The sequence below is a fragment of the Battus philenor genome, unplaced genomic scaffold (genome assembly GCF_028537555.1).
Source record: "Battus philenor isolate CCGP_79_NKW_IND1 unplaced genomic scaffold, ilBatPhil1.0.hap1 SCAF_12, whole genome shotgun sequence".
Taxonomy (NCBI): Eukaryota; Metazoa; Arthropoda; class Insecta; order Lepidoptera; family Papilionidae; genus Battus; species Battus philenor.
The window spans coordinates 7,130,626-7,156,348 of NW_027181674.1; the positions used below are offsets into that span (position 1 = coordinate 7,130,626).

The 25,723-nt window shown below is 34.2% G+C and overlaps 1 protein-coding gene across 1 annotated transcript in view; it reads right to left on the reverse strand.

Moving 5' to 3' along the window:
- dac (dachshund) overlaps positions 1-25,723 on the reverse strand; it is a 172,241-nt gene that overhangs the window by 62,141 nt on the left and 84,377 nt on the right. Inside the window, exons 4-5 of the mRNA XM_068776354.1 lie at positions 22,622-22,811; positions 18,190-18,249 (exon numbers count right to left, since the gene is read on the reverse strand). Coding sequence (XP_068632455.1) covers positions 18,190-18,249; positions 22,622-22,811 — 250 coding nt within the window. The remainder of the gene's footprint in view (positions 1-18,189; positions 18,250-22,621; positions 22,812-25,723) is intronic.

A 25,723-nucleotide genomic window follows, 5' to 3' on the forward strand; every position in this document is an offset into this window, starting at 1 on the left:
ATCCAACGATGTTGTAGTAGTAAATATGCAGGCAGATTACTAAGTCTGAGTCTGAGATTGTACAGCGTGATGCTAAGGTGTCGCCCCGGGCTTTGTGCTCCCTCGTATTCTGTTATTATACCCGGCGCGAGTTCAGTGAGCGTTTACTTTTGCCATTTACATAGCAGTAACGTATCTGACTATTCTAACGTTAGCAATGTACGTAACATTGTAACGTCATAAAGAGCCAACAATAGATTAACTTAAGATTATAGACTTAAGAGTTTTACTTTTATTCATCATGTCAGCCGAAAGACGCCTACTGCAAGACATTAGTCTCCCACAAAATTGGACACGCTGGCGATTTCTCGCAACCTTGATTATGTCCTCGTGCTACCTATTGGGACGCCTACCCATGTCACGTCTACGGCTTGTGGTAGACTCTCGAAAATCGTTCGGCTCCAACAGCCATTGCACGAGCGACGGGCCCTGCCCACAGTCACTTCGGACGAGTAATTTTTAGTTCTTCTCCAGTTTTCCTCATTTATGATTTCATACCAAAGCGGAGTTCTGAGCTACTCATTATCAATTGCTCTTAAAGTGACCATCCATCTATTGCTATTTAGTGAACTTCCGTCTATTGCCGTCTGGGTGGTGAGTCTTCTTATATTCCCATCGCAAATGATCTCGTATCAGATCGACAAGTAATTACTGGCAACACACTGTGATCACAGACCTTCATCTTCAGCCATGGCGGTAATTTGGACGAGGACATGTTTCGGTGATTATCATTCATATATACAAATTACATTGTGTAAAATAATAGATTTTTTTTTTATTTTACTAAATGTAATATCAATCAATGCCACATTGACACCATATATCCGATGATTGTTAAAGCCTAAAAAAGTGACTGTATTAGCTACGGCATACAAAAGTGAATCCGAACAAAAGTACAGACAAACAGTTTTATCATTTGAAACCATAAAGCATGCTTCCCACTGAGTTGTGGAACTACGTCAAAGGCAAAAGTATAATATCACAGAGCCCCGCTGTGTTTCTTTGTATACGGATGAAGACGGCGTGCGTAATCATTTTGTACGAGGATCCTTCGTACCGCTGCTACCCTAATTCCGCGGCTCCTTTTTGATTGTGAGTTATTGGACTTCGGCTGCTTCTGTTTCATTTTACATTTATTAATACTTTAAACTTTATGCGAAACCGTTTCACTCTTCCTGATCCGATATCTAATAATGATATAACCGTTCAAACATTTATCGTTTCAGCTTTCCAAAGGCTTTATTCGAGGTAGACGCAATTAAGGTGATGAAACCAAATTATTTCCATAATAAGTTTACAGTTTTTAAACACCATCATCATCATTTCGGCCGTAGGATATTCACTGTTGAATATGGGTCCCCATATGGGTCCCCATAGGCTTCCCATAATACCGGTTGGAAGCAGCCTATATCCTGAGTCTTCCGAGGACCGAGCAGAACAAGATCATATGTCCACTTTGTGGGTAGACGTACTGCACTGCACTTGCCAATCCGTGTTCACTCTAGAACCTTAAGATCTTTTTTGGGTCTGTCCGTCGTCACTTCAGCTTGCCAGTCCAAGCTGTATTTGTTCGTACGAGATTCGTTGGTCTACAGATCATGTCAAATATGGTTCGATCTCGTAAAGAAATCCCGAACGAAGCCGTCTCCATGGCTCGTTGAGTGAAGTGAGTGATCACATTTTAGCAGCGCAAGTCGTAATTAAACATCGTAGTAGATAACATTCCAAATTGTTCTAAAAGATTGAATAGGCAGCTCGAAGTCTCATATTTTACAAACACTCCAATAAAACACAGTAATGTTCAAATAATCTATAAAAATAAAAGTCTATAGCAAAACAACGCTTCTATAATACTAAAATGACTATCAAAATTCATGAATAAAAGCAGATTCTGGAAAATGAATTACTTATCGAAACCAATTTCGCTCATTTCAAAGGGGTTAATGCTACAATTTTTGCGCAGTAATGCCTTTTGAGCATTTGAATATAAATGACGTCTGAAAGTGAAATGTAACATACATAATAAGTGGCTGTTTTAAGCTTTCGTGAAACCCTTTTGTGGATTACAGAGTAATAGAATAACAGATAGACAGTATGAACTAACAATAATAACAAAAATTACAGTTGAAAGCCAAAACAAATTATTTCAATGTTAATTAATTAAAAATATATCTTTTAATTAATTCATAATCAATATGAAATGATTTTAAGCAATTAATATATATGAACATGCCTATGAATTGTTAAATTACAACATTGGTAACTAAATTTTTGAAATTTGAAATTAATGGAAAACTGAAAAGATATTCATTTTATTAAGAGATGTACCAATATGAGAATAATACATTAAGTAAATTAGATGACTCTGTACTGTACATTGCTCTGTGTTTGAACCCTCGAAATAGAGTCGTTTCGTACTTTACTGACGAGTCACGACGCTCCGTTTGAATTTAATATATTTTTCATTTCCGAGACTATTAATATGTAAATAATTTCTTCCTTTACAAAAAAAAAAACGCCGCCGCAGTACTGAAGTCCTTAAAAAAGGTGCACACCGCGGCCTTGATACCGCTATGAATATATTCATCTATCCTTTAAAAAAAACTGTGGCCCTATTAAAATTGCCGACGTTATATCTTTCACAAAGTTGTACGCCAACCAATTTGTTTTTATTTAATTCTAATCTAACAAGGTCTTCGTATCCAGAACTAATCAGAATGGAATGATCGAATCAACAGAGTTGGATCGGACAAAAGATAACGCCTGTATCAATAAAGTAATAAATTATTTCCACTTCCTTTATTTTATTTTCTATCATCGTAAAACTGTTAATGTGATCGATGATGTCGAAAAAGGTTCACAATGCAAACAATAATGATATAAGATAATTTTAAAAGTGATAACATTGTCGTTAAAGCGTATAATGAATATCTGTGAAAATATCTATGTATTTAAAAAAAAAAGAAAAAGAAGTTTCATCATGTAGCGTAGTGGCATTATAAGCTCAATATGTAAAATGTTAACACAATATGAAGGCCTAAATAACCGCCATAACAGCTATCTGAGTACATAGTGATAATATTATAGTGTTCAGATAATGAAAATGTTCCAATGACTCAATTATGAAGGTTAACTTAGTTTGTTAACGGTGTCCGTCGCCATTACAGAATGGCCACTGGCCTAAACAGATATTCCGGAGGCGCGCGCTGGGACAATGCGTTGCAATCTACCACCAAAGCCGATGCACGCTGATTAGCTAATTCTGAACCGTTCACGGCCTAACGCAGCGGCGCGTTCGAACTATTCTTGTATGCATAATCTGATTACAGTAGGTAAGTATTAAACAGAGCTTTGGATAACGCCATTTACATATACGACGAACGCACCAACATGGCGGCGTATAAGCGTGGATTGCTTATTTCGTATATTTGGAAATGTATTTAAACAACGAAGCGAACAATTTGCATTCTTAAGAATCGATTAAGAAAATCAAATCCGGCGAGCGGCGCCGCGTGAAACATTTGCTTGACACCCAAATCAAAAATCGTTTTAGCGAACCCTCCTAGGGGAGTTCGGGAAGCGTCGACGCCTCAACATTTATTATTTCAGACATATCACTCACATGCAAAACAAACTCCGTCCGATCCATCAAAAAGTTTCTTATTCGCGCCCTCCCCTCCGTTCCGTCCCCGCAACCCCCTGGGTTCCATCACCCGAGCGTCACAAATCGAGTGTGTAAGTACTGCGGTTTGCGGAAACGGGGGTTCATAGCGTAATTTTTATCGCCTATTGATTTGAAAAGAATGTTAATTAACTGGAACAATATAACATTCTTTACTTCACTTCGATTCAATAAGCAAATCTTTTGATAATTATGATATTTATAATTTCATCCGTCGGAAATCCATTGGTGGACAATGTCCTCACACACAGATTTGCAATGGCGACACCGACCCCTGAGCACTTAAACACCTTGTGGGTGAAGATGGGGGTGAATGTGAAACCACGGACGTAAGAACTCGTCTGGAGACTCGCATCCAGCGTCTTCTGAATATGCACACACGATATTCTTCATTTATTTTTATTCAAATGAGTATTTTCAGTAAAGTTTAATTATATTAAAGTATTTAAATACTATAATTAAATTAAAATTTAAATTACTGTTGTATATATATGACGTGGGAGCCTAAGAAATTGGCAAAAGTTTATTACTAGGCTAGAATATTTAATCAAAGTCAAGCGTCAGTTTATTATGAAGTGGAATAAAATTTTTACACGCGAAGCAATATGCAGTTATGACGCAAATATAAAAATAAGCGTAGTCATCCAAAAGAAATGAGCATTGTAACCTCCCTAACAGTCAACAAAGCTTCGAAGAAAATCGAGCGAAAAAAGGCTAAAAACACCTTAGGGGTTTACTAATCGAATAAAAAATATCAGCGGCCGATGCCGATGTGTGGGGGAGAAATGGAATAAATTATAAAGAAAATACAAGTAGCAGAGGGGCCGGCTGCAAGGAAAAAGTTCCCTCTAATATCATACATACATTGTCTGTTTACTTTCTCTTGCCTTGTACTTGAGCTTGCCATTTATAATTATTTCTTATTTTGGCCCATTATTCGAATAAGTATAATTAACCACGGACTTTTTAAAATAAATGTTACTAAAATGACAAATTTTCATACTAATTAATGAATAAAAGATATATGTAAATTAGGTGAACAATATCGTATGACGAAAGATACTACTAAACACAAAGGAGGGCCGAGGACAGAAGAACACAAAATAATAGGAAGAAGTAACACGATGACTTGTCGACCGCGCCCTCGGCATAAACGTCACCGTGTCATTTGTAAAAATTGCGGCCTCCAAGTTTTACAACTTAAGCACAAAGCAATCCGTGGAGTTTACATTTATTATTATTTATTCCGTCAGGAGTAAATTTGCTTTAAGCAGAAGAAATTAGAGACGAAAATTAAAATTCTTGCGCCTTGTAAAAGTATTATATGTCATTTAAACGTGAACCTTTTAATTAAAAATTTGACTTACTATTACGTTTGCTTAAGCCTAAAATTTTATTTTATAAAAATAAGTTTTTTTTTTAACACGCTGAATAGTTATTTATGTAAAAGCTTTAAAAAGGTCAACATATGCATTAGCTGTCATATTGTATTGGTTCTAAAATCAATTGTTGCAAAAATATTAAATAAGTTATGATTATATAGCATGAAAAAGCGTTTGTAAAATTTGGATTATTACATATTAAAGTTAATTATAGTTTACTACCCGTAGCTGCACACTTTGTACTGACAGAAGATATTGGTCTGTCGCATTCATGTGATTAGGAATAGGCGTAAAAGCTTCAGTTTTATTTTAAACAAATAAGTGCTAAAGAAAAACAAAGCCGCTCCACGGTTTTATTGTACTGTAAGTGGAAATGTCTAACCGAAATAACCAGATTTTAAGGGGACGCCAAAAGAATCGTCCGTGAGTTCGACCTCCGCGAGGGAAACCGGAGACAGTTATTTAAATTTGAATAACATAATATGAAAAAAATTACATCACTTAATACCGTAATAAAAGTGCACTAAGCGACTGGAGCATTACGCCTGCCAAATGCAAAGAGGGCCCGCCGAGTTTCGCTTATGAAACGTGGAATGAAATATAAAATGTCTGCCAGGAAATAAAATATGTCTTAGAGGCTTTAAAGCTCATTAGGATATTAAAAGTACGTGAGAAGATTTTTAGATATCGTGAAAGTTGCTATGACGAAAATATCTGGCTGACAACGTGTAACATTCGGGGCTGGAATAAAAATAAGTTTATAAGAAAAGGAAGACTTTTAAAATTATACAGTTTATAACAGATGTAGCTTTTTTCGCCGCTGGTTTCAACTTCAGTTTGCTAATTGATAGTTTCAGCTTTTAAGATTTAACAATTTACAGTTTTGCAGAGAGAGTTTCGTTGAACTAAGGCAAGTAATAAAATCAGTCGAAACAAGTTCGTATTTGTTGGCAACAGATTACAGTAGCGTAACGAGATTCCGATCGGGTCCGGGCGATGTTATTAGGATTTAAGCGGCAGAGCGACGCCTGTCTCCCGGCGCAACGACGGATAATTATGCAAAATTGGTTCTACAATTCGTAGGCTACGACTTTTTGGGGACATTGCCATTATACGTAATGACGATGCTTTTTGATTATACAATTCCACTGTGAATCTTTCAGAAGCGAATTATATTACCCTATTGTATTTTAACATGGATCGCTTTGTAATACTAGACGGTCGTTATTTTTTTGATCGCCGAAGCCTGGCAAGGCTTCGATGCACACGCGTACAGTGACCGCAGAAAATTCACTTGCCTTCGACACACATCCAATTCGATCGGTCGCTAATGCGACGCGACAGGCCCTTCCTGATCTCTGCCTGGCGCGAGCGTCGAATAGCGTAAATTCCTGGGTATGGACGATTGAAAACCCTTCATCGGTCGCAACCGCTGGCCTGCGCGGCGCAGTCGCATGGTTAATGATTACGAGCGAAGTGATCGCCCGCGCCGACCGCAACTTCTTCGCAACGAGACGATAATAGTAAATGGACGCGAACATTTTATTTTCTGCGGTGATAAATACATTTCTGTGGATTCGAACGTGGTTACGTCGGCTATCATTGTAAAATGGCTGTTATTAAGAATTTGCGCCTGCGTCCAAGATTGTAAGATTGCGTAAATAAAGTATTGCTTTAAACATAAGTAGCTTTACACCAGAAGTGGCTTTGTGATTGTACTGTCAATGTATTAGCGTATTTTTAATTTTTGACACTTCCTTTTGAGTGAAATATTTAACACTTCTCACAAACGATAAATAATAACAGCGAGGACAGAATCGGTATACTTAGCGCTCATTTACACTAGATCTAAAAAAAAACTCCAAAAGCAAGATCACGTCTCAGGAGCATAAGCATTTCGTGGCCTCATCATCGTCATTATTGCTGGATAGGGGCCTTTCTTTAGACTTTCAATAGAACGGGTTTGAAGATACATCTAGAGGCTTCCGACCAGATTAATTCGTCAGTGCACCTTACGAGCGGACGTTATGCGACGCGGTTGCAGGTTCATAACTCCAGAACCTCAAGTCCGGACCGTCAGCGGCTGTCTTTGCGCTAAGTGGCCCACCCTCTGCCACTCCGATTGGCCAATCTCACTCCACTGGACACTGTCGGTTAATTTCGTTCGTCTACGGATTTCTTAGGACAACAAAAAATGAAAAGATTTTTCAAAAGATGTTTTCATTTTATTACCAGCATTTTAAGTTAATTAGTTTGATCAAAACTATCACATCTATCACCAGATCATATTCTATGATTAGATCATTGTATCAGACACACATTGATTACACTCATGTATTAAAGACCGTCTGTGTTGTCCGTTAATTAAATTAAAAACACAGAGCTTCAAAAATTTAAACAGTCACATAATTTAAGACATCTGTCTCTAAGATATTATCTGAAACTTTGATACTGATTTATCTTCGACTATGTAGTCAGTTGGTGAAGCGCATCAATCATAGTTTTGTGGAGTCCGTTGATAAAATTAACACCTCCCATAGATAGATAGTGATGTTCTGAATATTATTTCAATCAACTTACTCAAGTGTTTTATTACGAGGATAACATTTTATTAACTTAAGAATTAATGCAGGCAGAATTTTACTTCTATTCACTGTAATATCGTTTCGTTTTTTAATAGAACAGTTGACGTAAAGCAAAAAACGTGTCTGTTAGTTCATTAAAAATATAATTTCTCTGGCATTGAGTATGACAATTAGAAGAAAAAGAATAAAGTTAGTTATAACACGTCTCATAAAATGTATTTAGAATGTGAATTAATTGTTGGCGTTACGACTGTCGTAGCCGGTACGGGGCGTAATCAAATTATTATACGGCATACAACAAGGCGACGGTGCGTTGTTTCAACAGTTTAAATATATCGATGAGAATGTGTTCATCAAACATTTCTAAAAAACGAGTAAACAAATCGGATAATTAACGCAACGAAAACGCGCGCATCTGCCGTGGACGTAGCCGAGCGTCACGTACTAACGGGGAGTTTGGCGGAAAGTAAACACAAAATATAATTTACAAGCAATTTGGCTCGGATATGTCCGCAATCAAATTGTCTCGTTAATGCCCGGCGCGCTATCAAAACATTTGATTTGTGGGCCGCGGCGTAGGGTTGAGTGTGGTTATTTAGCCATCCGATGGCCGACTTCGTTTGATGACCCTCGCTTCAATCAATTATGCATAAATAATACCTCAATTAATTGTTCAATTGTACAAATAGACATGAAATAAACACTTGTCTAATTAAAAATAACGAAAGTTTAAAAAATACCCATATAATAGTAAAATAATTATAACACATTCTAAAGTACTTGCATTTTGCCTTGCCCTACCTATAGCTGCCGATACAGAAAAAAATCTAAAATAAGGAGCTGTCAACGTGCAATGAAGTAAAGTATTTTTAGTATAAGAAAAAATCATTAAAAAAAATAGAGGTTACTGCTTTAAAACATGCACTGCAATTAAATGTGAAGGATATGTTGCTCGATGCTTTGCTTGTAGATGAACCTTAAAATGTATATTAGCATAATTGGAAGAAACTAACGGAAAAAGCAAAGTTGTCAGACCTTAAAATGGTGGGCTGATGTGATAAAAATTAACAAGAAAAGGATGAATGAAATTTATGAGGGACATAAGTAAAAAGAAATAGTTGGACCAAACCTTCACTCAAGAAGGGATCCATATCTCTAGTAAATAAATATTTCTAACCAATATCATAAGTAATAGTAACCATACACTGGTAAAATATAAATAGAATTGTAAAATTTGGAGCAAATAAACGCTTTTATTATATTTTTATTATTCGCCATACAACCTGCCCTAACATATTAAAGACCTTATACTATCTAGTTAATGAGCATTTTCGTAGATTTATATTTACAGTTTTTCCTTTACGTTATTTTTTACCCTAAGTACGATATTCCATAACCTTGACTTTAAGCTTAGTTCTACATATATATCTTATTATTGTCTTAATATACTTTATTGTCTTAATTACTCATGTGTGCCATCTATAAGTTTATTAAGTGGCATTTAGCGTAGCGGCTAATTGTAGGAGCTATCTGTATGTAATTTATTTATTTCTCTACGATTTAAGCCCTTTTTTACTTAGTACATTATATGTTATTATTATTCCAACAATAGACCTTGTTGTACTAATATAGAAAGGAAAGTAAATAGTTAAAATGCGAGATGCCTGAACATAGGGAAAAGCCTGTAAGCCTCCCTGCGATTAATGCGCACTCACACTCCGTGCAGAGTCAGCGTGTAAACATTAGAACACTTTTTATTCGCGTTTTTGATTCCCTGCGAGTTTACATTTGCATAACAAAACGCGAAAAGGTCAGGAAGCGAACGAAAGCGTCCAAATGGATGCTCACTCAGCAATGTAGCATGACAGCGAACGTTTACTGCGGCCAGGCACTGCCCACTCGAAAGTCATGTAATAAAATGTTTCGTACGTTTTTGAAAATTAATGGTTATTTTTAAAACTAGCTGTCCCCCGCTCGCTTCGCGTGGTTTATTTATATATAAGAGATGTTGTTTAATAACGTGCATGTGCTCTTTAACCAGTCTAGCGGTGGAATATCGTAAAATTGGTTCTTAGCTTGCCTCTATTCGGCAAAATGAATATATTTCTACAAAATTTCAAATCTCTTAACTTTGTAGTTTGCACCTAATCACCCTGTATATGTAGATAGTCATGCAACTGCCAGTGAAGGCACAAACAAACAAAATGCGCTGTCAGGTTAGAACGCAGCACAGAATGCTCAGAGCCAGGCGTCCCGGATGCATATTCATGACTGCCCTGCGCCACATGCAAATTGTGATTTACACATTGTAATGAATTCTTTTGATCTGTGGATTCACATATTTGATTTACCCCATCGATGTCCGTATTAACATGACGCCCTTATTTTGTATTCATAGTTTTTCAGCTACACAAATTTCACACCGTATTTTATAATCATGTCGAATTATTGCCTCAGAAATTACCTAGGAACAAATTTATTAAAATAATTATTTAAACATTATAGATTTAATACTGTACAAACAGTTAATAGTACTATTGATATTCTAATACAGTTTGAAATTTCCAGTTCGTTGGGCAAACAATAGATATACAATATATTGTTGAATGTGCGACCGGATCCGCTTAAAAGTATACAAGGGAACGTAGGATGGAAAAAATCAACTAAAAACTTACATAATTACTTGAGCGATTCAACTGCTCGAAAGAAATGCAGAAATGACAAGACGATGACAAATGAGCATCGTCCGCAGCCAACACAGTCGGGTGGCGGACCTCATCAAATTATTCCACACTTAAAAAATCTTCGTAAACAAAAACTCTGCATCGGAAAAAAAAGTTGAGTTACATGGTAAAAAATAGGTATTGGCAACATTGATTGATGTATACTAATAGGGCGCGAAGAAATGAGGTCGAAGTATAATTAAAGGAAAAGTGACATCTTCTGTCACCGACAGTGCAACCGACCTCTAGAAATAGTACGGTCACGCCTCTACGAGAGGAAGTGATTAGTGTTGCGGACTTATTAAAAATTATTGAGTGAAGGCGAGTAATTGATTGCGTCGCTAGTCACGACATGTTCACACGCCGTATGCCTTTACCTATTTTAGTATTTATTAGAGATTTAATTCTGAATAGGTATTTGTTCTGGAGGTATAAAGCTATGCTATTTTGATAAAAATATACATTATGTCAATCTTAACAATAAAATTAAGAACTATTGCTAAATACATTATTCATCTAATAAGATATGTTTGCTTTGAGAAAAAATACTCCATAACTAGTATTGCAACTTTTTTTATGTACTAGATATTAGTGCACCGCTAAGATATACAATGAAATATGGGAATGTTAAGTAATCTGTGAAAATATTGTAGTGTAGCTTATTTATTGTTAAGGTAATCCTATTTGTAATATCTTTCTTGTAATAGATAAAAATACGCACTTGCTTTCTTGCAATAACAATAAAAGAAATATTATGAAAACAACACTAAATTATTTTCTGCATTCTTCAAAAAACGTATTTAAAAATCATCCATCAAAAGGATATGTTTATAAAAGATATATAATCACTGTGTTGATATAAAACACATTAAAATATGTCTATATAGTTTTATAAGAATACGAACTATTATAAAACTTTATGTATTTTATTTATTACTTTATTAATGTCGTAACTTGCTTTAGTTTCACAAATACATGATAACCGTAAATAATATATGTAGCGAATAATTATCGTATTACAAAGGAGTGAATAAAAAAAACATGTTCATATTAGTTTTGAGTAACATTTAAGATTTCGTAACAATGGACTACATAAAAATCGCATCAAGCAAAATACATTTTGGCGCTAAGAAATTCCAAACATAAAGGCTATCTGAGCCCGCGGAGTGAAATCAATCAATCGGGGAGGTGTTATAAGAGATATTTTTCCAAAGCATCCCTTATCGCTGTGTACATATCATTAGTAATGCAAAATAATGGGATACGGACACCTCGTGCCGTTTGCCAGCTAATGATTAATGCTGTTCCCCATTAATTCTTATTTTTGATGAGAAATTTGACTTGTGCTGTCAGGCGCCGGATCCAGATTAATATTAGCTGACGCTGCAACTTGTATTATACCAGGGTTAGACGCTCCCCGGTTACATAACGTTGTTTCAGTTTCTTTTGAGGTGAGTTTGAAAAGGAACAAAGAATGTTATTAAGCATTTCTCTACTCGATTGTCCTTAGACCTGCTTGTACGTTATAATATTGACTTTAAGTTTAATCATTTATTTCTTATAAGATTATTACATCAACCACTTACTGCTAAAACATATTAACATAGTTCTTCTAATAGGAAGTTGATAAAAGACGATAAGGAGACGATAATTGAAATGGTAAAGGTTAAAATTATATGGTTAAAACGAAAAAAGATTAACAGCGTAATTACATTGTGTATATATATACATATATATATATATATATATTTATATATATATATATATATATTTATATATATATATATATATATATAGGTCATAGTCCAGCTAATTGGTAAGTTTAAGTGGCAGTGATCAGACCGCATGGTTGCCGGAGCCATTAACTTTTGGAGAGGAGACCACAGACCGGTAAGCGTAAAGTGGACCTAGGTAAAATCGTCGGAAGAGACTGTTAAGAAGACCGCTTAAAAACCTATCTTAGAAATCGATGGGGGAGGGCTATCCCATGCAGTGGGTGTCTATACGCTGACATTATAATAATGATGTTATATAAAATACTCTATCTAAACAGTGTTACTCAGTTCGGCAGTTTTGATGACATCTTCATTATTGAGATAATAAAGTTTTCTATGAAATCACTTTTATTCTTTGCAATACATTTTATTTTCATTGTTAAAAATCCTAACGCATATCAAAGGTGGGACGAAATAGTTCGGCTCACCAACGGAACTATTCGAATAGTTTTCCCTGTAAAAGGGCAAAGTACAAAGAGCTACATAAAATGCCAGAACGACCGCATCGGCGACAAACTCGGGTGGTATTCGAAAGGGCTGACGACTGCCGTGACTCTGCACCCTTTACACAAACGCCCTTTGCATATTAGCCTACTGAAAATCAAAATTCTAACGTTATTAATGACTGCTCGCCATGACAATCTAAATATCTCTATGAGCGTTGAAACACTGAAGGCGCGAAATTACTCCAGTCAATCCGCAAGTCTCTAAATAAATATACAAAGTCACCAGATGCCATCTACAGAATCATCTTTCATAAAGGAAGGCGAAGAAAAATCACAGAAGACTCGGGGCATTCAGCATCTTTATCTCTCGGATACAAGAGTTCATTTTATGACCATTAATTTTGCTCGGGTGTTTTATCACAACGGCTGGGAGCTCTGTCGCGCGTCTCATTAATCAAAAGCATTTGTTTACAACGAAGGGAATTTGATTTGATTAAAATAATTCGCAATATCCTTGATAAATATCACCCTCGGTCTTCGTTTGATCTTTGCTGAAATTAATGGAGGAAGATCCAATCACGCTAGTGTCTCAGCGACGCGAATCATAGTGTTTGCTGTCTCTAAACCGTGCCGAATATTTGCAAGTGTTTGCTTTTAACCAATATTCATTTACTTTTTCGGGATAAAAGATTATTTTTAAAAGCAGTATAAAGATGAACTAATCAGTCACAAAGCCATTGCGTAGAATACCGTAAATCAAGTTTTTATACCTAACAAAACATATTTTAATAATCAATTAAATATTATATTTATGAAAGTTATAGTAATACTGTGACGGGTTTCAATTACCATAAAAATAAATGCTCGTAAGTACTCGTATTCGTTGAGTTTATTACTACTACAAAATGCTTAAATCAACATCTCTTTATTAATTACCTCCAGTAGATGGCGTGTTGGCCTATGCGACGGCCAGATTCATAATATCTATATGGTTATAGATTATATGAATCTGGCCATCAGTAAGGATACCAATCAGGTAAGGATGTTAATTAAATATAACTATGTAGCTTTAACTAAATTAAATGTTTCTTAAAATAAAATGTTTTTTAAATTGTTTGATTTTATCTGTTTATTGAGAAAATTCAAACATACAATGAAATTAAAATAATGTTGATAGTTAAATTCGAAGTATTTTTAAACTCTTAAAAACGTTACAAAAACGTTAGAGAAATTATAACGAATTAACATTAAAATACGGTACCAGCCAATATCTATTTTTGGTTTAATGAAATAAAAGCGTGAATTTCGTAAAATATTTTTAATAAGTAGTATGCAAATAAATGATGTTTAGGTAATGTAAAAGCATAAATGATTAAAAATATATTTTAGTTTAGTTAAAACTTGGCTTATAATCGCTATTGGTGCAGACAATTGTAATGCTAGCGACATCTAGCTGAAAAACCAGCAGTCGTAAATGAGAGTAAAACAAAGGGTCAACATACAGTTATCTTCCATGGCAAGGGGCACAATGAATAACGAGCGATGTCAAACCGATGTGTGCCGGTGCGACCCCTCGCGGCTCAGCTCACTCGCGATTAAGTGACGCTAATACGAACCGAACCCGAAGCCAAGCGGGCCGGCGAATAGATCCCGACGATTTGTTGACTGCTAATTGAGTCTCTCACTGATTTACTGGGAGGATCCACCCGGCCTCGCCTAAAGATCCTAGTACGGTTTCACCATTTCTTATATAAATTATCTGTTGTTTTAGACGTTACTTACACTGCTGCCCATGTGGCATTTGCGGATACGGTGTGTGCAAGCGGGCAGGGCGTTGAGGACGCTTAGCCTGAAAGTTCTTTTGTTACCGAAACTCGAGGGGGGAGGCTCAGCTCAGGCCGCTATATACTACAATCTCACAGCATTGGGAAATCGCCGAGCTCTTAGATTTCTTAGGCAAACCCTCCATGTTATGTTCAGCGAGGTATGTACTTACATACCTCGCTGAATATGTCGTTCAATATCAAAGCTATCGAAACCTTCACAATACTAAAAATGAATTAATATTCATGATTTGAAATAAAGAAAGGATTTTATAGTTAGCTTTGCTTAAATTTAACATAGGCAAAAGAATAAAAAAAGACACAATTTGAGCCCTTAATTGGCTACTTACTGCAGTACAGCCTAAATCTTACCATAGCGCTATTTTTTAGTAAGAAACCTAATTATTGTTACATGTTGTATTTGATTTATTTGTTTATTTTTTATGACGAAACGAATATGGACATTGCCTATTTGTCTTACACTCTTTAATACCACGAATGTGTAAATTATCGAAGGAATGTAACAGTAATACTGTCAAAATTGTTGATTCTGTACATGACTTTCGTTGCAATATTCTTAATTGTCTGTCTGATATAATTTCGTTCGAATTAATAAACGTGTCTCTGAAGTTTATTACCGAGATATCCTTCTCCCTCTGACTCGCATTTGCATTTTAATTTACCTTATTTTTATGTTGTATGTACTGTTTGCTTATAATTATTAATGCAATGATTGTAAATTATTCTGTAAACATTATATTCAAGTAAATTGTAGCATCTGTAAAGGTACTTATTTATTAAAATAAAATAATTCCACCTCCGCACTTATCGTAATTAAACATAAGAAGAAATATCTATGAAATGTAATCCGATAATGATTACTAATGTTTTCGAGCAACTGGATAGGATCTTTTATCATTTTATTTATTATAACGAAGTAAATGTTCCCCATCTACTTTAAGTGTGTTTAATATTTAACATTGCAATAAGATTAAAATGTCTTTACAATGTTGACATTATTTAAAATACATCTTAAAGGGTTTGCGCAACAAACAAAATATCATTATAATATCACGGATGAATAGACATCGGGCAAAAACAAAGCAAACAGCACCAACAAATTATATTAAATCAGAGATAATCCTGTCAATTAATTGGACTTAGCATTGGAAACCGGTCGTCGGCGCATGCGCGAACCGCCATCATTACAGGGGAAGATACATCGACGATTTGTGTATTAATTTATTTTGCTCTATACATCTTCAAAAATGAGTTAACAAATCTGTTGCTATGCGAAAAATTCGAGAAGAATTTTAGGATTTCGGCAATTCTTTTTTAAAATGTCCCTTTCGAAGCTATCAAACATGACGTCGATCAAAATCAAAATTAATAAAATTGAAATGCCTTTTAATTACTAAAGAACATCTCGATCAAATCGGCTAATTAGTTCTTAATATTTTCATTAAAAAATGTAAAAGGCTTTTATGGAGAGAGAAAAAATATTAATAGGATAAAAACTTCCACTTCCCATACAAACATTCCCAATACCTAATTAACAATCATATCTACACAATCAAAATAAAAAATAGGTATGTTAAGGTGTAAACAAACAAAAAATGTCTTGTATTATAATAATACATGGTAATAAATACATAATACATTATCACTAAAGTCCTGCCATGTATAAAGATTAATCCCGGTTCATTTTCAATACATTTAATCAATAAAAAAATTATCATTTTGAAATATATTTTTCTATTAGACTGAGACAAGCTTGTAACATTTATCAGATATTTGTTGGAAAGCAAATTTCAAAATACTATTGACAATAATTGTCAGACTATAATTTTTACACATTCCAATGGGAATGCCAGGATAATAAAAGCTTAGGTTGATTAGTAGAGAATGCCTAAAGGCTTTAAGTATGCCTTTACAAAAATTTTAAAAAGGGTTAATAAATAAATGAAATATAAACACTAAAATATTTTCACGGCGCCTACGCCTGTCATAATCTTACTTAAAGGAGAAATAAACATTTTACTAATATTTTTTACTTTACATTTTACCAAAACACACACATTAAAAAGTTATCATTTGCAATTTATAATAAAACTTTTTAGTTGTATTATTAAAAAAAATAGTACTTGTTATACTAAATAATAAAATGAAACAACTTTCACATACATGACAATGAAGCAATGCCATTAATGGCGTTCCTACTGTCTGTAATCATGCATTCCCTTGTTTCACCATGTGATGGTCATTTTATTAATATTTAATTTTAAAAAGTGATTCCATTACGTACCAATGCTGTGAGTGTACGGGTTTTATATCACAAAATTACTAGGTTATTTCTTTTAAAAGCGCCTAATCCCGCGCCCGTGGCGGGGCGATCGCCGGCTGACAGTGACACATCGGTACACGGCCCGATGTCCGACTGTAATTCTATCCGACACTCGGATCTCGGATAAACGGATACGGTTTATATACGATTCTACACTCAATTAATAGGCTTTATTTTTCGACCTGAACAGAGGGGCTACGTCAAACGCACAAAAGCGAGGCAAAAAATTGGCATACAATTTTATTTCTGTAATCTGAAAAAACAATTGTATGTGTATTCGTGGGTTATTGAGTGTGTATCGAGCCTCACTGGCAAACTGACAATTACTGAATGAGCAATGGGGAGAAATATGTTTCGGATTTCTACGGGGGAGATACTTAGACGAACGAAAGTAGTAGCGCAGTAGATTGGCAGGATGAAATGGCGGTGGGTAGGTCAAATAGCATGCCAAACTCACAATTGCCGAAGTTGAAAGGTTTTTAAGGTTGAAACAAAAGATCGGCAAGGGCAGTGTCTACCCACAAAATTCCCCGCCCACATTCTGCCAATGAGATGATGATTATATTTGCAATGTAGTATTTTTTAATACTTTCAACTAAAAAGAAAAATAAGAGAATGTAGTTAAAATAAGTTAAATAAAAATAGAATAAAGCTTTAACGTATACAAACCTAGATCAAAGGGGTCAAGTATAAGCAAGATTACAAATATAACAAATTAAAAGCGGATTAATAAATCGTTTGATTTAAGTGCACATTTGAGATGTGATTTAGTTATAATAATTTACGTATCAATTTACAGTACTTAAACTGAAGTCAAAAGCGAGTACCTTTCAGAGCGAGCCGATCAATCACCATCCATTAAACAAGAAAAGAAAAGCGGTTTCCCCTAACAGGCTCTCCAATCGGCCCAATTTACATGAGAGCCGCTTTTTCCTCGCATCGAGATTAGCCCCCGAATGAGTTTGATGAATCGTTCGCACCCCGCAAGCCCGGGACTCCGCGAGCGGTCATTTGTTAAAAATACACCCGATCTACGGATCTAATTGTCTCCTCTAATTTCACACTCCCTCGCGATATCTGCTCTAATTTAAATTAAGAACTCTCGATTTTTTAATTTTTCAGACTTTTTTACTTAGTTTTTAAATTTTAAAATCAAGCACATACGTTTTTTCATTTTTTTTTATTTTGACATTAAAAAAATTAACAACAAACAACAAAAAAAATTACCGAATTAATGAAAAAAATAATTCAAATGTCTGCTATAGAGGAACAATGGTTCATTGTTCTTTTTTTCATTTGATGTACTTAGACATACTCGTAACATCACTTTTCTTGTTTAATCTGTAATATCTCCCGATTTTTTTAATTTACTAATTAAGTAAAAGCTTACCTTTCGAGATGTTTTACGATGTCTTCATAAGCAGCTCTACAATTCTCCCAAATACCAGATCTGTTGACAAAGGAAAGAAAATAAGAAGAAATAAGGAAGACATAAACTAAAAAACGAAAGAGAAAAGATGAATTAAAATAAAATCAATTCGATGGATCTCTATTTTATAATTCTTATAAGAAGACTGTAAAGAAAAGAGTTGCTAAAAAGTTCACCAGCATTTTCAAAATAAAAGTTCTCGAATGAAAGGGTTTAAATGTTAAAGGAATAATTATGAGCACTCAATATTAAATGTTCCGTTAGGCTGGGCGAGGGGCCGAAGAAATTAATTATGTTTTTAAAACAATTGCTTATATTTGTGCCGTAACAACTCATGCGTGATCGTTGAAATTGTTTCTCAATTACTTCGGCTCTTTGTTTTTCATTAAACTTTCCTCCGCCTCTTGGGAAAGAAGTAAATAGTTAAAAAGTATTTATCAAATAAACGCAATTATATTTCATCGTGTTAAATAAATTGATGTAATTATCTAAAACACATACGACGCTACTGTCGGACAATTCTAATAAGACCGAGATCGCTAATTTGAGTGCTTTGTATACGAAATGATTTTATTGTAATAACCTTTTGTAGAAGCCGTTTCACGTAATATTCGTGTTTTTAACATACAAATCTTACGACAATATACTATATTCCTTCCAAGCATAGTACAAAAGCAAAAAGCTAAAAACATTTTACAAAGTGTTTTATATCTTTTCAAGTAGCTCTTGTGGTTAGGCCTCTTCCCCCATTTGGGTTCCAAAAAGACCAATTCTTTTTGGAATCCTAATAGAGGCGATGATCCTAATGAATGTCTAACAGCGAACGCACTAATGACTGGAATGATAATGATGAATCACAATACAATAGTGAAAAAATAAGTTTAAATTTTTAGCGATGGTGACACATCAGTAACGTCATTAATTCTGCTGAATTAACGATGAACGTTGCTACGTTAACTTATAAGTGTTATACATCCGATATTGAATCAGAAAGGGCCAGTAAGACAGTGGGGTAAGTCAAGTGAGCATTGTGGGTCTTCCGACGGAAGTGAGGGCATTCTGTGTTTGTACTTTTCTTATTGGATTAGCGTGCTTAGACATTTAACCTGCCACTACAGCTATTGACCCGCTAGAGGGTTTCTTTTGGTGAACGCGGTTACTAAGCCGATTTAAAGGTTAGATTGCCGATTTCCGCTCTTAATCGTTTCAACCTTGAACTGTCAGAATCTAGTGTACAATATTACTCGTTAATTCTGTAAGTTAAGCTGGAATGAAATATTACAAATCGACAAAATGCGTATATGAATATAATGCAAGTACGCCAATTTAATAATTTGTATTTATCTAGCATACTTGTTAGGAATTCTGTTAGCGTTTAGTTGAGCGAGCCACGCCACGTGCGAAGTAACTGAAACCCTCGTAACCGAACCGTTAACGATACGTTCACCTTCAATTTTATGTTCGTCGACATTTCATTAATGTTTCCATAATACCAAGTACATAAAACTCCCCAAATTTCCGCTGGTTTATTTATCAATCATTAAAAACTTAAATAGATCACAATGTGTATTTACAACGATGTGCCCAGACCTAATAATGGCTAAACAATCTACAGTTGCGCTACGCTAGCACCGTCCCAATTTTCATGACTTTACCAATATCCGTTCCAGGTTAGTTTTATTGCCGTTAAAGTTTTTTTTTCTTCTTAACGTAGACAGCTCAAGACAAGTCAATTAACCTTCCATACCGCATGGCTCATAATATTTACTGGCTTTTTTCTACGCTATAAATATTAAAGTTTCGATTTTCTAATTCAGTCTTGTAAAGAATTGTACTATCGTTACATTTTGAGACAATTTTAATAAGCTTCTCTAATAATATAGAAATGTTAATTTATAGAAAAGTATCTTTATAATACTAATTCTTACGTGGTAGGGGCAAGCCGCAGCTGGAGTAGGTATGGGTCGGCTCGATCGGGAGAGGACCTCGACTTCGTATATAACCTGTGTAAAATATCTTCGGTGTGATGAATGAAATAAATCAGCCACTTAGTGACCAGAGCATTTACACATTACAATTTACAAGTCTACGAGTCTCTGCTTCTATATTGTTAAGACCTTTATTTTATTTTGATATACATTAAAAAGATTAAATATTAATTTTGCCCAACTTTAGTACTTGAGGAACAGTTTACAAACCGGGTCATAGTAACGCTTTACTACTGGCGGCTGACACAAAAAATTCTATATTAAATATAAATGGTAAACAAAAACAATAATTTTTCTAACTAGTGATATGAGGTTATTAGTATGTCTAATTGAATTAAGACACCTAATACCGCGGTACGCATAATCGGCCTTAATTACCGACGCCTCAGATATTACCAGATACTCCAATTCATTACCAGAGGTTATAACTTCTGGAGGCCGTAGTTGCCATAGAAATAATGCAAGAATTTCTTCGAAACATCCTTAATTTTTTAGTCAAATTAGTAAACGAAATTTCTGATATGTGGCTAATTAATACTTTTATTACATATAACGGTAAAAGGTGCATTTGTCTTCATATGATAAAGTTATTAATCTATATTTAAACTTAAACATAAACTGTTTGTCAATTTAATGTTCTACGCATTTTCTAAAGGTATACTTAATAAAAATTTACCTCATAAGGAATGAAGTTGGGATAGTAATAATAAAAATCAGAATATCATCTGGAATGATATTAAAAGCTCTGACAACGATATATTTAGAATGAAAACTTGTAGTCCTTCTTAGTTGGGAAAATATGTAAAAAAAATTGTAACTAATATCATCACACATTCTCATTATACCCACATAAATTATCTTTTACATTTGTATTAATACATTTAAATAGTTTGTTTAAACGCGTATATAAAAATCGACAAAATTATGAAAGACAAGATTTTAATTCACTGTCTTGTCGTCGTCATTTTAGGCCTATGTCCAGTAGTCGACACAACGTAATAGTCGTCGTAACGTCCATTACTGGACATAAGCTTCATTTGCAGATTTATCATATGATTAATGAATACAACATGTTGCGATTTTTAATACAGACGAAAGATCATAGGTTACGGCCTTGAAATATATTCATTATCGGAACTCACCTTTTACCTAAATTGTATGTAACCTAGTTAGGTGATATGTTTGGGGAATTTTTATAATAAAATTTTCTAAATCACTAAAAAAATACTATAAAAAATAATAACTTTGATGTTTTTAAGTAGCTTCGATTGTAAAAACACAGAAAGAAACACCCATTAGTGATTCAGGATGATTGTAATTTCCATCATACTTTAGTAAAATAAAGTAAAGACTTTAATTTACTACTGTATTCCCTGAACAAAGTGAAAAAAGGTTAGATAACGAACTAATGTGCGTTAACATGGACGCGAAATGTCAATATATATCTGACGTTAGGTGCGGACGCACTTGCACTGTATTGCTTGTTCCTATTTTCCTTTAAGAATAGGCGTTCGTTTTAAAACATGTGAAAACTGTTAAACCAAAAATGAATACCATGAAATATGGAAACAAAGAATGAAAATTTTATTAATAATGTTAGAAGAAGAAAAAACTGATAGTAAATCAAATGTAAACAATTTTGATGATATTGCAAACAAACTAAACTGTTTCTTGCGCAACTTTTATGAAAATAGTTAAGTGTAAACCCATCCTTATTTACAGTCACCTCGCCAACAAAAATAAAATTGAAAGAGCCATAAACTTTGAACTGAACTGTGAACAACCTTTTTTTGGAAATGGTTACTAATTGTGTGCGTTGACATAAGTATCAAGTTTTACATTATCATACTAATGTTAAATCGATGTACAGTAAAATACGACAGTAATACATAGTTCTTTTATGCCGAGCCGACTCCTTATAACTAGCCATAGAATATAACCAAGATTATTTCCGCTAAAAGGATTTGAAGAAATTCTTTACATACTTCTTAGTCTTTGCATATGTTTGAATTTAAAATACTAAAACGCGACTCACAAATATTTTATATATTTTGAAATGATCACTTTCCAGAAAAAATAACTTTATAAAATTACTATTTTGATATTATTAGAGACCAAATATTTTTTTTACCGGTATTTAAACAGATTCTAGAGAGGGATTGGAAAACTGTTTTCTGGAGAGATTTTAAATAGACTCTTTTTAGATAGAACATAAAACAAAATTGCACCTCTACGCAATAAACATTAATTACTTTGCAATAAAAAAACAGAAGCTTAGAGGTAACTTTTCTAAAGTGTCAAATATTTAATTTCTAAATTGTCCTAAGCGACCGCGCTATGGCTGGAACTTTAATAAATTTACTATTTCAATTTTCCATAAATAAATGAACTAGGAATATATTTACCTTGCAAGGGCTTCCATGTTGTGCATGGGCTGTCCTTTGATGATAGAGCCGTCGGGTCTGGGAACTCCTGGGTGTGGCATGCCAGGAGACATGAGTGCGTGTTGGTGCATGAAGCCCATGGGTCCCAAGTGAGTCGGTGGTGCATTGTATCCATTCGCCAGCAGTGGAGACTTTTCCATCCTCGCCATTTCTGGAGGAAGACAAAGATTTTGGTAGTTCTATATGTTTTTTTTTAATTTTTCTACATACATACATTCTACATGCGTACATGTATCTTGTTGTGGATACAGTTAAAGTACAATACAGTTTTTTACAATAAATATATGATGGAATTAGCATACATTTCTAATTATGTATGCACAGCATGATATGATAAGCGAAAATATTATTTTATACGTTATAATCATTTCAGGAAAAAACGAATCCCTAACTTTAAATTGTAATTTAAAAGCTGTAACCAAGATTGGTGTTACGTAGATTTCATTTTGATTTTGACATTTGAGATATTTATATAGTATAATTGATCACATAATAATTACAACGTATTTTGTATATTAATCACTTCCCTGAACCCTCAAATAAGGATATCGATCTAAAATAGACTTTGTTCATAAATTCCTAAAATTTGTCAAAATAAATAGCGCGCCACTTTAGCGGAACATCGCATACCTGCTGAGGTAAAATCCAATTAATGCCCGGTATTATCATTTAATTACCCGTTCCAATAATCGAATCGGCCGTAAACGGCGAATCAACAATAATAAAATGAGCAATGAATTTGAGACTATTGTTTTCTGGGCACCACAAACAACCCGTGTAAACATAAGGGGTGTTGGACAAATATTCTTAAAATGGACTCCCCTCTCAGGGTGTTTTTGGAGGTTTTCGGGTGGTCTTTGGACGTCCATGAGCCCCCACAGGCGAGGTCACCAAACGGACTGGGGTGTCGAAAACAATTAACAAGGTGTCGAATTATACACGAATTAACGGTCAGACCGTTAAAGGAAAAACCCTTTTCCATTGTGGCGCCGGTCTGCAAAGGATTTTAGGATCGCTGAGTATTCAATACATGTTTGGCTTTGTTATACAATTAGGAATACGGGGTATTGCAACCATAACACTTCCCAGCTTAGAGATGGAAATAACTCTCATTTTATTTTGCTATAATTTTAAGAAATAATTGTTTATATTTATGTTCATTTAATTAGGAATTGACTACTGCATAAGGTAAAAGAAAATGTACTTCAGTATGTATATGTTATTTCAGAATTTCATTGTTTCTGTAGTTGACAATTTAATAGATACAGGAAATATGTAGTGTACTGCATTGCAGGAATAATAGAACTTTTTCTTGGACCCGGTGAACATACAGATCACCAAGTTTGTTCTTTTTGTTCCTTTGCAGAAGAGTTTTATGTGAAAATCCATATACAGAATACCTTATAATAATGTTTAATTTGTAAATACACAAAAGGGATAATTATTTTATCACAATTGCAAATGCTAAAAAGCATATACAACGCATAAAACTTATTTGACAACGGTCGATGATTTGTAATGTATATTTGATCTAATTTTATTACAGTTTTATCAAATAATTTGAAGGCGTCTCCTCACCCCAAAACAATAGTCAAAGAAACTTTAGTTACAAACAAACATCATGACCAATGGACCCTGAATTAATTGACTGGGTTTATTTACTTAGTTAACCGCTTTGGTTATCGTCTGAACCATACACCGGTTAAAATTTACATTTGCGGTGAGTGAGTTTTGTGTTTGGCATACACATCGCGTGGACTAATTTTTGTTTTGATTTACTTTCCAACTAGGATTAAGAGTTGTAGAAAATTCCATTCCATTAACTGAGTACGTTGTAAAAATAACTAATCTTGTGTCCCCATAGAGCTATTAACACAGTGCTAGTAACAAAGAGGCATCATTACCATCATCATGTCCATTTTATTAGAAATTCCATCAGATCTAAGTTGTTTAACTTGTTTACCGTCGGAGTAATCATATGTACAATAATGCACTGTACAAGATATCATTTAACAGAGCAAAGCTAGATGGTGTTGAATACATAAATAGGAGTAATTTCATGGGTCCCTTATCTATACGAATTATTTATATTACAGACTTAGATGTTTTTTTGAATTTTATAGACAAATTAAAGACTTATTTTATTATGATTACCTGGTATTTGATCGTAGATTGTATGAGTGACTTTTTTATTTCGTAAGTAACATATTTCTATTGCTGTGCTTAATGTGTCTACAATAATTGTTTTGATAGACCGATTTGATTTATCATTAAGAAATAAATAGAAAGAATAGATAAATATAACGGGTAAGTTTTAAATAAAAAAAAAACATATAACACAAGAGTAAAGAACTTGTTTAACTTTTAAAGAATAAATTATAAAAATAACATGTGCTGAATGTATGATTAAAACTTAGAAGATAATAAAAATCCATGTTAAAACTAAACATTTGTTTTAACGAGCCACAATAGGGTTACTAAACCAAAAATCATATTTACAAATCCGCGGGCCCGAACCGCCGCTTCGGTCAACCACATTCACTAATTAACTGGATGCGTGTTAAATCTCCTCATAACCTGCGGTCAGACCCCTCTTTCCTATCTCTTTCTTACAAGTAGCGTTTGCTATTAATATTCCTTTTTATACCTGTCTGAATTTTTACATCAGTTTACATTAAATCGTTAATGATATAACTAAAACTGATTATATCTAAACACGAATAAGTTTGCGAATAATTGTAATGTACATTAATATTAAAAAAATACTTATCAATAACATCTTTTATCGCGGTCACTTGGATACGTCATGAAAAGAATGCCACAAGAGTTACTTAACAGGAACTAAAATTAGATTGACCTCCTCTATATTCGCATGTTAAAGCTATAATTTTTCTAAACGCGCCATGATGAAAGGCCCACAACAAACTCAGACAGCGTTTTTTTTTTCTCTGATCACTTTTACAAGATCCTTAATACAGTAGAGCAATTCATTTGATTCAAAGGATTATTGTCGCTCACGCTTTAATAGGATTTTATAACAAGATTTCATTAAATCATCTTATT